Below are 15,943 nucleotides of genomic sequence, written 5' to 3'. Positions count from 1 at the left end.
CCACAGCATCCTGGGTGGTTCAGCTGTACAGGGTTGGAGGAGGAAGGTCAAAAAAGCAACAATAATAGGGAATTTCAGTAGTTAGGGTAACAGGCAGGCATTTCTACAGCCACAGAGATTCCAGGATGGTATGTCGCCTCCCTGGTGCCAGGGCCAAGGAAGTCACTGAACAGTTGCAGAACATTCTTAGGAGGGAAGGTGATCAGACAGAGGTCATGGTCTATATTGATACCAATGACATGGGTAAAAAGAGGATGAAGCTCTGCAGATTGATGTTAAGGTGCTAGGAAAGAAATTAATCAACTGTACCTCAAAGGTTGTAATCTCCAGATTACTCCTGATGCCATATGTTAGTGAGTACAGAAAGAGGAGGATAGTGCAGATGAATGCATGGCTGGAGAGGTGGTGTAGGAGGGAGGGCTTTAGATTTCTGGGTCACTGGGGCCAGTTTTGGGAGAGGTGCGGACTTGTACAAACTGAATGGGTTCCAACAGATCAGAGACCAATGAAGTGGCAGGGAGTTTTGCTTGTGCTGCTAGGGAGGTTTTAAACAAACTTGGTGATGGGATGGGAACCTAAATGTAAATTCAAAGCTAGAAATGGAAGGCAGAAAATTAGTATATGTATGTGAAAAGCAGAGGAAACAATGACTAGAAAATAGATAACAAAGGAGTTTGGCAGTGCTTAATGACATATACTTCAATGCAAGGAGGCTAGTGAATAAGGCAGATGAGCTGAGGGTACAGATGGACATGTGGAAGTATGAAATCAAGTAACATGACTTAAAGAAGGGCAGAAACAGCAGCTCAACATTCCTGACTATAGGACTTTCAGTTGTGATAAAGAGGGAATAAAAAAAGGAACGGAGCCACAATATTGATTAAAGAAACAATTACACTTGTGAGGAGGGATGATATAGAACCAGAGAAAAATTACGGCATAGAAGGAGGCCATTCAGTGCATCATGTCCATGCCGGCCGAAAAAACTAGCTGCCCAATCTAATCCCACCTTTCAGCACCTGGTCAATAGCCTTGCCGGTTACAGCACTTCAGGTGCATGTCCAGGTACCTTTTAAAAGAATTGAGGGTTTCTGCCTCCGCCAACGTTCCTGGCAGTGAATTCCAGACACCCATCACCCTCTGGGTGAAAACGATTTTCCTCATATCCCCTCTAATTCTTCTACCAATCACCTTAAATCTGTGCCCCCTGGTAATTGACCTCTCCACTAGGGGAAACAGATCCTTCCTGTCTACTCTAGGCCTCTCATAACTTTGTACACCTCAATTAAGTCACCCCTCAGCCTCCTCTGTTCTAAGGAAAACAACTCTCGTCTATCCAATCTTTCCTCATAGCTGCAAGAAGGATTATCAAATAAGATCATACGGTTTGAACTCAAGATTTAGAAAGGGGCAGTCACACTGCTGGGAATATACTATAGACCCCCAAACAGAGAAGGCAATAGAAGAGCAGATATGTGGGCAAATTGCTGAGAAATTCAAAAATAATAAGACATAATAGTAGGGGATTTCAACTGATTTTAACTGGAATAGAATCAGTGTAAATGGTATGGAGGGCGCAGCATCCTAAAAGTGCATTCAGGAGAACTTTTTAGCCAGTACTTAGCAAACCCAACAACAGAAGGGGCAGTTCTGGACTTAGTTTAGGGAATGAAAGTAGGCAGGTGGAAGGGGTATCAATTGGAGAGCATTTTGGTGGTAGTGACCATAACTCAGTTATATTTAATGTAGTTGTGGAAGAGGAGAAAGATAGACCTGGAGTAACTGTTCTCAATTGGGGAAAGGCCAATTTTACTATGCTGAGATGTGATTTGACAAAAGTGGACTGGAAAACAGCTACTTGAAGGTAAATCAGTGCAAAGCACTGGGAGGCATTCAAGGAGGAGATAGTGAGGGTTCAGAACAAATATGTTCCCACAAAGAAAAAGGATGGGACTCCTAAATCTAGTTGCTCCAGATGTCAAAGAGCAAGCAGAATAGGATAAGGAAAAAATGGAAACTGATGTCAGATACTGAGAGCTCAATACTACAGAAAGCCTAGAGGAATATAGAAAGTGCAAGGCCTACCTTAAAAAAGGAAATTAAGAAAGCAAAGAGAGGACATGAAAAAATATTGGCCAAGTAAAATCAAGGAAAACCTGAAGATGCTTTATAAATACATAAATAGCAAGATAATAACTAAGGAAATAGTAAGGATAATTGGAGACCTGAAAGGTAACCTGTGTGTGAAGGCAGAAGACATGGGCATCCTTCTTAATGAAGGACCTGTCTTTGCACCTGTCTTCAACAAAGAGGGGAACAATGTAGACATTGTAGTCAAGGAGGATGAGTATGAAATATTAGATGGGATAAACATAATGAGAGAGGAAATATTAAGGGGTTTGGCACCTTTGAAAGTAGATAAATTGCCAGGCTCCGATGAAATGTATCCCAAGCTGCTAAGAGAAGCAAGGAAGGAAATTGCAGGGGCTCGGACCATCATTTCCTAATCTTCTCTGGCTGCAGGCATGATGCCAGAGGACAACAGGTCTGCTAACATTGTATCATTGTTTAAAAAGGGTGAAAGGGGACGAGTAATTCCATACCAGTCATCCTAATCTCGATGGTGGACATAATATTGAATAAGGTTCTGAGGGATAGTATTAATTGTCATTTAGAATGGCATGGATTTGTTAAGGGAAGGTCATGTCTGACTAACTTGATTGAAGTTTTTGAGGAGGTAAAAAGAAGGGCCAATGAGGGTAGTGCATTTGATGTAGTCTATGGGGATTTTAACAAGCCTTTTGACAAAGAATAAAACCGGATGAACCATCTGGCATTAACCCACCCACCGGAAATGACAACGGCACACAGCCCAGTCAACCCTGCAAAGTCATCTGCACTAACATCTGGGGACTTGTACCAAAATTGGGAGAGCTATCCCACAGGCTAGTCAAGCAACAACCTGCCATAGTCATACTCACCCAATCATACCTTACAGCCAATGTCCCAGACTCCTCCATCACCATCCCAGTGTATGTCCTGTCCCACCAGCAGGACAGACCCACCAGACATGGTGACACTCCAGACTCAATGAAGTCTCATGGCTCAGGTCAAATATGGGCAAGGAAATCTTCTGATTATGACCTACTGCCTTCCCTCAACTGATGAATCAGTACTCTTCCATGCTGAACACCACTTAGAAGAAACACTGAGGGCAGCAAGGACACAGAATATACTCTGGGTGAGGGACTTCAATGTCCAAGCTGGCTGAACCCTGAAGGACATATCTGCCAGACTGGGCCTGCAACAGGTGGTGAGAGAACCAACAAGAATGAGAAACCTACTTGTCCGCACCCTCACCAATCTACTTGTCGCAGTTGCATCTGTTCATGACACTATTGATAGGAGTGACCACCGCACAGTCCTTGTGGAGACAAAGCCCATCTTCACACTGAGGGTACCCTCCATCGTGTTGTGTGGCACTATCACCATGCTAAATGGGATAGATTCAGAAAAGGTCTGGCAGCTCAAAACTGGGCATCCATGAGGTGCAGTGGGCCATCAGCAGCAGCAGAATTGTATTCAACCACAATCTGTAACCTCATGGCCTGGCATATCCCCCACTCTACTATTACCATCAAGCTAGTGGATCAACCTTGGTTCAATGAGAAGTGCAGGAGAGCATGCCAGGAGCAGCACCAGGCATACCTAAAAATGAGGTGCCTACCTGATGAAGCTACAACACAGAACTACATGAATGCTAACCAGCAGAAGCAGCATGCAATAGACATAGCTAAGCAATCCCAAAACGAAGAGATCAGATTAAAGCTCTGCAGTCCAGCCCCATCCAGTCATGAATGGTGGCAGACAATTAAACAGCTAACCAGAGGAGGATGCTCCACAAATGACCCCAACCTCAATGATGGGGGAGCCTAGCATGCCAGTGCAAAAGACAAGGCTAAAACATTCACAGCCACCTTCAACCAGATGTGCTGAGTGGATGATCAATCTCAGCCTCCTCCTGAGGTCCCCACCATCACAGATGCCAGTTCTCAGTCAATTCGATTCAATCCAGGTGATATCAAAAAATGGCTGATGACACTGGATACAGCAAAAGCTATGGGCCCTGACATCCCGGCTCCAGTACTGAAGACTCGTGCTCCAGAACTAGCCGCACCCCTAACCAAGCTGTTCCAGTGCAGTTACAACACTGGCACCTACTTGACAATGTGGAAAATTGCCCAGGTATGTCCTGTTCACAGGACAAATCCAACCTAGCCAATTACTGCTCCATCAGTCTACTATCAATCATCAGCAAACTGATGAAGGTGTCAATAAAAGTGCTAAATGGGTCTTACTCCGCAATAACCTGCCCACCGATGATCAGTTTGGTTTCCGCCAGGGCTTCTCAGCTCCAGACCTCATTACATATTGGTCCAAACATGGTCAAAAGGGCTGAACTCCAGGGGGAGTGACTGCCCTTGACATCAAGGCAGCATTTGATCGAGTGTGGCATCAAGGAGACCGAGCAAAATTGAAGTCAATGAGAATCAGGAGGAAAACTCTCCACTGGTTGGAGTCATATCTAGTTGTGGTTGTTGGAGGCCAATCATCTCAGCCATAGGACATCTCTGCAGGGGTTCCTCAGGTTAGTGTCTTAGGCCCAACCATCTTCAGCTGCTTCATCAATGACCTTCCCTCCATCATAATGTCAGAAGTAGGGATGTTCGTTGATGATTGCACAATGTTCAGTACCATTCACAACTCCTCAAATACTGAAGCAGTCCATGCCTGTATGCAGCAAGACCTGGACAACATTCAGGCTTGTACAGACAAGTGGCAAAAAACATTGATGGCTCACAAGTGCAGGGCAATGATCACCTCCAACGAGAGAGAATCTAACCATCTCCCCTAGACATTCAATGGCATTACCATCACTGAATCCCCCACTATCAACATCTTGGAGGTTACCATTGACCAGAAACTGAACTGGACCAGCCACATAAATACCGTGGCTACAAGAGCAGGTCAGAGGCTAGGAATCTTGCGGCGAGTATCTCACCTCCTGTCTCCCCAATGCCTGTCCACCATCTACAAGGCACAAGTCAGGAGTGTGATGGAATACTCTCCACTTGCCTGGATGGGTGCAGCTCCAACAACACTCAAGAAGCTCGACACCATCCAGGACAAAGCAGCCTGCTTAATTTGCACCCTATCCACTACCTTCAACATTCACTCCTTCAACACCAACGCACAGTGGCGGAAGTGTGCGCCATCTACAAAATGCATTGCAGCAACTCACCAAGGCTCCTTCGACAGCATCTCCCAAACCCACGACCTCTACCACCTAAAAGGACAAGGGCAGCAGATGCATGGGAATGCCACCACCTGGAAGTTCCCCTCCAAGCCACACACCATCCTGACTTGGAACTATATTGCCATTCCTTCAATGTCGCTGGGTCAAAATCCTGGAACTCTCTTCCTAACAGCAGTGTTGGTGTACCTACACCCAAGGACTGCAGCAGTTCAAAAAGGAAGCTCACCACAACCTTCTTAAGGGCAATTAGGGATGGGCAATAAATGCCTAGCCAGCGATGCCCACATCCCATGAATGAATAAAAAGAAGAACAGGTCAGAGGCTGGGAATTCTGCAGTGACTAACTCATCTCCTGACTCCCCAAAGCCTGTCAGCCATCTACAAGTTACAAGTAGGAGTGTGATGAAATACTGTCCACTTGCCTGGATGTGTGCAGCTCCAACAACACTCAAGAAGCTGGACACCATCCAGGACAAAGCAGCCTGCTTGTTACCTTCCAAGCTACACACTATCCTGCCTTTCACTTTATCGCCGTTCCTTCACTGCCGCTGGGTCAAAAACCTGGAACTCCCTTCCGAACAGCACTGTGGGTGTACCAAACCACCATGGACTACAGTTGAAGAAGGCAGCTCACTACCACCTTCTCAAGGGAAATTGGGGATTGGTAACAAATGTTGGCCATGCCAGCAATGCTCACATCCCGAGAACAGTTTAAAAAGTAAATCCCACGAGGCAGACTGGACAGAAAAGTAAAAGCCCATGGAATCCAAGGGAAAGTGGAAAACTGGATCCAAAATTGTACCAGTGGCAGGAAGCAAAGGATATTGGTCAACAGGTGTTTTTGTGACTGGAAGGTTGTTTCCAGTGGGGTTCAGCAGGGCTCAGTACTAGGCCCCTTGCTTTTGGAGCTATATATATATATGGTTTAGACCTAAATGTCGGGGCATGGTTAAGAACTTTGCTGATGATAGAAAAAACAGCCATGTGGTTGTTAGTGAGGAAGAAAGCTGTAGACTGCAGGAAGATATCAACGGAATGTTTAGTTTAGTTTAGAGATACAGCGCTGAAACAGGCCCTTTGGCCCACCGAGTCTGTGCCGACCATCAACCACCCATTTATACTTCTTCTTCTTCTTTGGCCTCCTTGTCTCGAGAGACAATGGGTAAGCGCCTAGAGGTGGTCAGTGGTGTCAGTCGCTGTGAGGCAACCATGGAGTGACCTCTCCACGGCGCATGCCTGGGCGAATGTATGGAGGTTGAGAGTTGCCCAAGCGTCAAAACCCCCCTCTCGGCCTTTCTGGTGGGGTCCAAAGGAGTGCAGAGCACGACGTTTGGCACCGGTATGGCTGCAGGAACTGCCGGAAACATGATCCCATATTCCTACCACATCCCCACCTGTCACTATATTTCCCTACCACCTACCTATACTAGGGGCAATTGCTAATGGCCAATTTACCTATCAACCTGCAAGTCTTTGGCTTGTGGGAGGAAACCAGAGCACCCAGAGGAAACCCACGCAGACACAGGGAGAACTTGTAAACTCCACACAGGCAGTACACAGAATTGAACCTGGGTCGCTGGAGCTGTGAGGCTGCGGTGCTAACCACTGCGCCAGTGTGCCGTCAGGTTTGTCGAAAATTGACAACTGGAATTCAATCTGGAGAAGTGTGAGACAATACATTTGGGGAGGGCAAACAAGGCAAGGGGACACATACTAGATGGTAGGATACTGAGAATTGTAGAGGAACAGCAGGATCTTGGAGTGCATGTCCACAGATCCCTGAATCCCATGATCGTATTGAATGGCAGAGGAGGCTCGATGAGCTGAATGGCCTACTCCTGCTCCTATGTTCCTATGAATAGGACAGATAGATGGGATGGTTAAGGAGGCATATGGGATACTTCTTTTATTAGCAGTTGGATAAAATATAAGAGCAAGGAGGTAATGCTAGAACTGTAGAAAACACTAGTTAGGCCAAAGCCTAGAGTACTGCGTGTAGTTCTTATCACTGCATTAAGAATGTGATCACACCAGAGAGGTTACGGAGCAGATTTACTGGGATGTTGCCAGGATTGGAGAATTTTAGATATGAGGAAAGATTGTATAGGCTGGGTTTGTTTTCTTTGGTACAGATAAGGCTGAGTGAAGATTTAATTACGGTGTATAAAATGATGGGCATGGATGGAGTGGATAGGGAGAACCTATTTCTCTTAGCAGAAAGGTCAATAACTAGGGGACATAGATTTAAAGTGTTTGGTAGAAGGACGGAGGGGAGTTGAGGAGAAACGTTTTCACCCAGAGGATGGTGGTGGTCTAGAACTTACTGCCTGAAAGAGTGATAAAGACAGAAACACTTATCACGTTTAAAAAGTACTCGTTTATGCACTTGAATTGCCAACGCCTACAAGGCTATGGACCAAGAGCTGGAACGTGGGATTAGGCTGGATAGCTCTTTCCTGAATGGCACAGGCAGAATGGCCTCCTTTTCTTCTGTGCTGTAAATTTCTACAATTCTATGGGCTGAATTTTGAGCAGTGGTCGAGGCCGGGGATGATGGCGTTGGGGGACGGAGAATCGAATCGCAGCTGTCTGCCCGTAAATCCGCCGTTGTGACGTTATTTCCGGATTTTATCAGTGATGGGAAAGCACAATGGTGGCATTTCGCCGCAATGCGATGGAAATCTATTTCAAACTGCTGAAATGCTGATTTACATGCATTTAAATATAATTAAAAGCAATTTAATGATCGGTGAGTGATTCTGTGAACAGCGGGTGGCACTGACATGCCTCCAGATTCACGACCATTCAAACCTGGTGGCACTGAGGCGAGAAGGCACATTGCTGTGATGGGTAGGCAGCCTGGAGCATTGCTGCATAGGGAAAGAGAAGGGTTTGGAGGCCATTGCGGGACTGCGTTGCTACGTGCTCTGCAAAAGGGTCCAGGGTCCTGGGGGCTTTGCAAGGGGTTCTGGGGTCCTGGGGGCTTTGCAAGGGGGTCTGTGGTATTGGGGGCTTTGCAAGCAGGTATAGGGGCTTTGCAAGGGGGCTAAGTGTGGGTTTGCGGGTTTGGGGTTGTGGATCAGTATCGGTTTGGCAAATTGCAGTGTGATGGCTTTGTTTACTCACACTGCTGGAACAGAGGGTGGTCCCTCATCAAGGTTGGGCTCTGATGTCCATCAGCAACTCTGCCAGCAGAATTGGTACATCCTCAGGTGCCAAGGCAGGAGGCCAGACAGGTTGAGCAACGTGCGAAGGAGGCAAGAGACAACCTCATATCGGCTCATTTGCAGCCCTCTTGGTGTCCATTCACCGGGAGTGAAATAAAGGCTCACCTTAATGCCTGGACTCAGTCGCGTCCTTTCCATTTGTGGTCCATGTCTTGCGAGCAGATGCAATGCGCACCAGTGCCCATGGGAGACCATATGTTAATGAGGGCTGAAATCACATTGGAATATTAATGAGGGCTGTGGTTATATTGGTATAGCCTAAGGGGGAAGGGGAGGTTAGCATTTCACAATTAACGCATAATGGCACATGGCTTTCAGACAATGAAGCCTAATGATTTGAACAAAGGATCTTTTAATTATTTAACACATGTATATGGTACACCCGTGAAACCCAAAGTGTGGCTATGTGCAGTTCTTAAAATGTGTGTGGGTGCTCCTACATGATATGATCCCAGCGGCAGCAGCTGGGCTTGAGGCAGGCTGCTGATCAGGCTGCCCCTTGGCCTGTGAAGACTTTGGTGCGTGTCCTCTGGGTTGCCTGAGGCCTGGAAGGCCCGGGCTGCCTGGGGGTGTCCCAGATTTGTGCAGGACTCTCCTCAGGTGTTGCGGCTGCTGGAGCTGGTCTCACTAGCAGATGGGCTGAGGAGCTGGTGGCCACACCTGGAGGGGCCTGAAAGGAGCCACAAGATGTGGCTGTCAACCTCTCCTTTTCCCTTTGAAGGCTCTCTTGAGCCTCTCTGCTCACCAGAGAAGGACCAGGAGCAGCAGTAGCCTCTGGGCTCCTGCTCCTTCTCTCACCTTGCCACTACTGTGTTGAGCTCATGGCCAAGGTGATGGTGTGCAGGTCTGCGTGCATCTGTTTGATCTGGTTCTACATGAGGGTTGCCAGCCTCTCAATGGAGGAAGCCATGCGCTGATAGGCCTGAGACATGGCAGCAGTCATTGCATGGATCGACTCCTCCATCATCTGCTCATGGCTGCGCATGACCTCTGGCATCTCCACCAGATGTTGCCGTATCTCTCTATGCAACTCCAGCATGCCCTGTGCTGTCGACACCAGAGGCTTGTCATCATCCTGCGGCTCAGCATGAGCCAGGCCACCCACAGTCCTCTGACTGGCGGAGGCCTCGGCTGTCTCAGCCTCAGCCAGCCGTTCGGTCACATGTGTGGTACTCTCACCAGCTTGTGACCATGATTCTAATGCCTAGCGGATACCCACTGAGATGAAAGTATCTGCGCTGGTGGAGGGTGCGAGACTCATGGGTGGTCCTCCTCCTCAGAGGTGGACATCTGTCCCTGTATGGCTGAAGACCCTGTATGAGAGGCTACCTGTGTGAGAGAACACAGACGTATGTGGGTTAGGCTGTGCAGATCTCCTGATGCCAACCAAGCGTTATGTGGGTCTCCAACATTGATGCGAATGCCGACGGATGGCAATCCTCACTCTCTTGTGTAGGGACTCCAATCTCCCATTCGATATTACACAGCCACTCTGGGTGCCCACTGGCTGCAAGGCCTCTTCCTTGGCAGAGGTGAGTGGACGTAGATCTGGGAATCGGTCCTTTGTCTGGGCCATCTCCCTCCTCTTATGGGCCCTCTTATCCTGAAAGAGGAAAGATGGAGATGGTAGCATATGGCACAGTGATCAAAGTGACATTTCTGCTAATTTCCGCCCTTCATCCCCAATTGGGGAATCTGATGTCTCTCATGCTGACATTTGCTGTCAGGGGAGTTAAGGGGGGGTGGTGGTGAGCTGTGAAGGAAGGTGGCTTGTGGCTGAGAGGCAGCCATGCATCTGTCAAGAAGAGATAGAACCCTGGCCGCACAGCTAACGCCGCAGCGCTGCTACCCTCCCCTTGTCGTGCAATCTGCTGCATCGGCAGATGCAATCCTCAAAAAGGCAACTGGTATGGAACACTCACGTTGGCAGAACACAGGAGGTCAATAACCCTCTTCCTGCACTGGACCCAATTGTGCTAGGTGACCCCACGGTTGCTAACCTCCTCTGTGATCGCTACCCAGGCTTGCTTGGTCAGGCAGGAGGACCTCTTCTTGCCATCGCGGGGAAGAGAACGTCCTGCCCTTCTCTCGCAGCTTGGAGGAGAATCTGCAGGGGGGCATCACGGAACTGTGGGGCAACCCAGTGTCTTTCCTCGGACATTGTCTTCTGCCCTCTTCGGTGGGTGGGGGTGGGGGGAGATATAGGACTCAGTCAAACAAAGATGTAGGCTGCACCAAGCTGACAATATATCCAAGGCAGGAGTGAATGCAGGGTTGGCATGTCTTTAAATATGGCGCTAGCACCTGCTCCGGAGTCATTGGAGGCCGTAATCAAAGACTTGCCTCACGCCCCATCACGTGATTGGGGGGGGGGGGGGACCCACGCCTGCCCAATGCAAAATTGACGCCCATCACGTAATCGTGGTGGGTTGGGTGCCCACGTGATGGACGCGAATGGCGCCCTTTACCAGGGCTCATTAAATTCATCCCTATGATTCAACTATAACAGCAACATGAACCAAACAAATTGCCCAACACTCACTGACACACTTCTCTCTCTACTGCAGGACAAGGTGGCAGCAGGAGCTATTCGGAGGGGGACAGGCAGATCTGCATGTTCTAACCTCTATGGAGGAAATGCTGCTGGCCATTACTTGGACACCCATCTCTGAGATCAGCAACAGGACTGAAACCGTCAAAGATGATAGTATCCTCATACATGATCCTCTTTCTCACATTCCCACATCCCACACTCTCTTTTGATTTACAAGCTGCAGATGGTATAAACATGCACCACTTACTTCCCCCCTCCCTGCTGCACAATCTTACCCTTGTGTCTTATTCCTTTCACATACCCAAGAGGTGCAAATGTCCAAGCAGTGGAGAAACACTAAGAAGAGAGTGATGATGAAGACACACTGTCACTTGATTTCGCACTCACAACCACCAGTTCAGATATTGACAGTGGATAGACTGAGAATAGATTATAGGCAAAATCTGCATGTGGTAAGATAGTGGAGGAGACAAGAATAACGCAGATGCCAGCTCATCGAAGGGTGAAGGCAGACATGGGCTCCAATCAGGCTCAGATGGAGCAGCCTACAAAAGAATTCTGATGGGTATGCACACTGAAATGCACTGGGAAGCCTGCCAGAAAGCCTATGGCCAATGTCAAGGAACTATGGACGTGTCCAGCACCAACTTGGCACAGGATTTTGCATGTAACTTGGAGCCCATCATTTCCAGCATGCAAGTGGTGGCCAACTCCAGACGTGGATCCAACTATGATGCAGCATCTGATGTCTGAAGTCACAATTTCCCTTGCAGCACAAGCAGCAGCCACCCAACGGGCTGAATTTTCACCACATAGGCAGGAAGCAGAAGCAGGATTTGTTTTTGGGTCAGAAACTCACCTCCTGTGGGAAACTAAAGTTAAGGTTTTTGCATGTGGAAGCCCTTAATTGGTATGGAGATGGGTTTCCTGTTCACTTAGAGCCAGTGGGGATGGGAATGGAGGCAGGTCAGATGAAGTGTGGGACTCATTTAGACTCGTAAAGCAGCAATCACTGAGGTTGTCCTGACGGAGAGATCTGCAGTTTTACCAAAGCCTTCCACTGTACCAGAGGAAAGCAAGATGTCACAGGGGAGCCAGACGCCTGGCACCCAGAGCAGGGCGGCCCCTCGCTCCATCAATGCTGACCTGAATCTGATGCTGGAGGCCATGAGGGAGAGGAGGGAGGTCCTCTTCCCTGAGGATGGCAGGAGGAAGCCACCTCGTCATGCAGAAGGGGCACCTGTCTGTTCAGCATCATCTCTCTCTGCCCCCTCTTCCTTCTCTTTTATCGCTTCCTGCTCCTCCCCCGATGAGCTGTCTCCTTCCAGGGCCTCACTGTCCTCCAGGTCCACACCTCTCTGGAGGCCCATGTAATGGAGAATGCAGCAGACCACCATAAGACCGAGACCCTTGCACAAGGGTATTGAAGGGTACCATCTGACTGGTCCAGTCACCAGAATTGCATCTTCAGAAGCCCAATGGCTGCTCAATGATTGTCCGAATGAGCAGGTGGCATTGGCTGTATTGCCTCTGTGATTCTGTCTGGGGCTCCCAGAGGGATGAGTAGCCATCTCTTTAAGGGATATCCCTTGTCCCCTAGGATCCATCCATGCAATTTGGGGGTTGGAGTGAAGATCTGAGGCAGCCTGCTCTGGTCGAGGATGAAGGAGTCATGGCATCTGCGAGTGCACACATGGAGGAAGCTCTTGTTGTGGTCACAGACCAGTTGGATGTTGAGGGAGTGGAAGTCTTTCCTGTTGCTGGATCTGTGTGACCAGTCCTGAGTGCCTTGATGGCTACATGGATGCAATCGATGATGCCCTGAACATGTGGGTATGCGGTAATGGAGGCAAAACCCAAAAGCGCTCTGTCCCTGCGAGGCTGTGTCTGTCGTAAAAGGAATGTGCTGTCCAGCTCTGGCAAAGAGGGCATCAGTGACCAGCAAGATGCAGTGGTGTGCAGCCATTTTTGGGATGCCACTAACATCTGCAGCTGATCCTTGGAAGGAACCAGAAGTGAAGAAGTTCAAGGCCATAGTGACTTTGACGGCCAGGGGGATATGACGACCACATTCAGTGCTCAAGTGCTGAGTACCCAGTTTCCTTGCCACCTGCACAGTGCTAAGAGCACTTCCTTACCAAATTCTGAACCTCCCTTTGCCCTGCTGACCTTTAATGGGACCGTGGTGATGTCCTGGGGCAGCCTTGACTGCCTCCCCACTCTGTACCCACCTTCCTTCAGCTAATCAGAAACTGAAAGCTTCTGAAACCCATGCACCCCTTTAAATATATTATTGCCCGCTCCTACTTCCACCCCTCTGCCCCGCCACCACCACCATCCAGCAAGCTCTTAGTGAGCTTTTTAACTAATTTAGTTGGCCTCAATAAGGAGGAGATTAGGATTCCTGTCCTGCCCGCCCCCCGCCCAGGATTTCATTGCCGGCGATGGGAATAGCCTCCTGTAACTGACAGACCAGCCAGTGCTGGTATTTTTGGGGTCCCTATGCCTCCATTCCCGACTTCGGGGGGCTCTGAAAATTCATCCCAGCATCTGAGTGTTGCAGTGGAAGCTCAGACATCTGCCATACATGATAAGCTTGCTGCCATGCAAGTTCAGACTGCTGCCATCTCGTTTGTGGATTACAGTGTGCAAAGGGGCTTGCGGGGTGTCAAAGCAGTCCAGCAATAAGTCCTCCAATAGGTTTCTAGGTTTGTTGAGGCACTTCTGTTACTCACTCTCTTCATCCAAGTCATTTATATAAATTGTAAAAAGTTGCATCCCCAGCACTGAACTCGTTACATTTTGCCAACCAGAAAATGACCCATTTTGCCTACTCTCTGTTTCCTGTTAGCTAGCCAATCTTTTATCCATGTCAATATGTTACCCGCTACACCATGAGCTTTTATTTTCCACAATAACCTTTGATGTGGCACCTTATCACCTTCTGGAAATCTAAGTACAGTACATGCACTTCATGTTACTTCTTCAAAGAACTCCAATAAATTGGTTAGACATGATTTCCCTTTCAAAAAACCATATTGACTCTGTCTGATTATCTTGAATTTTTCTAAGTGCCCTGCTATACCGTCTTTACTAATAGCTTCTAACATTTTCCCTATAACAAATGTTAAGCTAACTGGCCTGTAGTTTCCTGCTTTCTGTCTCCCTCCCTTTTTGAATAAAGGAGTTACATTCGCTATTTTCTAATCTAATGGAACCCGCCCCGAATCTAGGAATTTTGGAAAATTAAAACCAACGCATCAACTATCTTACTAGCCACTTTTTTAAAGACCCTATGATGAAGTCCATTAGGACCCGGGGACTTGTCAGCCCGCAGCTCCAACAATTTGCTCATTTCCACTTCCCTGGTGATTGCTTGTGAATAAACTAAAACACAAAAAATAGGAAATGGCTTTAAAATGTGAATATCCTGGAGCACAATAATAATTACTAACACTTTCATTTAGGCCTTTACCAAAAAAGAATGAACCCATAAACTTCACCAAATTAATTACTAATGGGTATGCCGAAGACTGGATCCAGCAGCGAAAGGAGTGGAAGAAGAAGATACAACCAAATATAAAGATTAAAGAACCTGGAGGTAATGCTTTTCAGATGTGTAAACATTTCTATCATGCTGTGGTAAGATATGATTTTACTCTCAGTCATCGCATAGGGAGGCAGTGATGGAGGGCCAAATGCTTTCCTATTCTGGACTACTTGCAGATTTCCTAGTGTCAGATAATAAAGTGACATTGGCAGGGGCTTGAAAGCAGAGCAGGAATCGTACGCAGGCAAAGAAGGAAAAAAAATATCTATGCTAAAATTGATATGTGACAGAAAAGTGAAGTATGGAGTGACAGAAATGGAGAAAAAAATCAAACTGGAAGTCACAGTAGTGATTTCAAGCAGGTCAGTTCACGAGTATCGTCGACTGGGGACTAGGAACAGTCCCCCACACTAACGATAACTAATCAATTCATTAATTGCCCTTATTGTCATCATTTCAGGATGAGGATGGGCTATTCTAAACATCTATAAAAATACAAAATTTTGTCTGGACTGGAATTCCACCATATAATTATAACCACAGCACCCATAATAATTGCGAGCATGCAAACCAGACCTCCATGTTTATGCCAGGAGTGCACAATTTTCTGCAGAAGGACTTCACCATTCAGTATCAGTTGAAAAAGATTGCATTGAATATAGTAGTATAGCTTCACACACCTCTGCAATCTGTGGAACTCACTGTATGGCCGGAATTTTTCAGAAAGCTAAGTAGTCTTGCCGCTGGGACCGAAAGTGGGACCCGACCCCACATGGGTGGGCGGTAGGACCCTGGGCGGCATTTTACCGCCAGCGGCAATTAAGAGGCCGCAGCCGGGAGCGCTGTCCAATTGAGGATGGCAACCCGCCTTCCAGAGCTGCTGGCCCGTGGCATCAGCTGCACCACCATTAGAGGTGGCCACTGCTGAGGCTGCAGGAAGGAGAGGGCAACTCCATGCTGAGGTGCCTCGAAGGCAAGGTAAGTTTTTTTATTTTCTGTGCCAGGGCCAGGCAGGAGACACCGACCATCGGCGGAGGGGTGGTAGGTGCACCCTTCAGTGGTGGTGCATAGCCGCAGGAGCGATATTGCTGTTGGGGGGGCCCCTTTGTGGACCATGGAATTGAATGGCCATAAAGGAGGCCCCACCCGCCCCTGGGGACCCTACTGGGAGGCCACCAGGGTTTACTTGGCAGTCTCCCCATGTGTCGGCAGCCTCTCCTACGCTGTAAAATGCTGGTGGGGCGACAAGTGGCCAATAATAGGTCGCTTAATTGGGCGCACAATGGGCTGCTGCA

The 15,943-nt window shown here is 48.1% G+C and overlaps 1 protein-coding gene across 2 annotated transcripts in view; it reads left to right on the top strand.

Annotated features, from left to right (window-relative positions):
- LOC137379383 (uncharacterized protein C7orf57-like) overlaps nt 1–15,943 on the top strand; it is a 124,597-nt gene that overhangs the window by 73,571 nt on the left and 35,083 nt on the right. For both annotated transcript variants that reach the window (XM_068050127.1, XM_068050117.1), the window contains exon 7: nt 14,566–14,699. In XM_068050127.1, the coding sequence (XP_067906228.1) occupies nt 14,566–14,699 (134 nt within the window). The remainder of the gene's footprint in view (nt 1–14,565; nt 14,700–15,943) is intronic.

Source organism: Heterodontus francisci, chromosome 2 (assembly GCF_036365525.1).
Source record: "Heterodontus francisci isolate sHetFra1 chromosome 2, sHetFra1.hap1, whole genome shotgun sequence".
Classification (NCBI taxonomy): Eukaryota; Metazoa; Chordata; class Chondrichthyes; order Heterodontiformes; family Heterodontidae; genus Heterodontus; species Heterodontus francisci.
The sequence above is the reverse complement of the archived record's forward strand: the minus strand, read 5'-3'. Positions and strand labels throughout refer to the sequence as shown.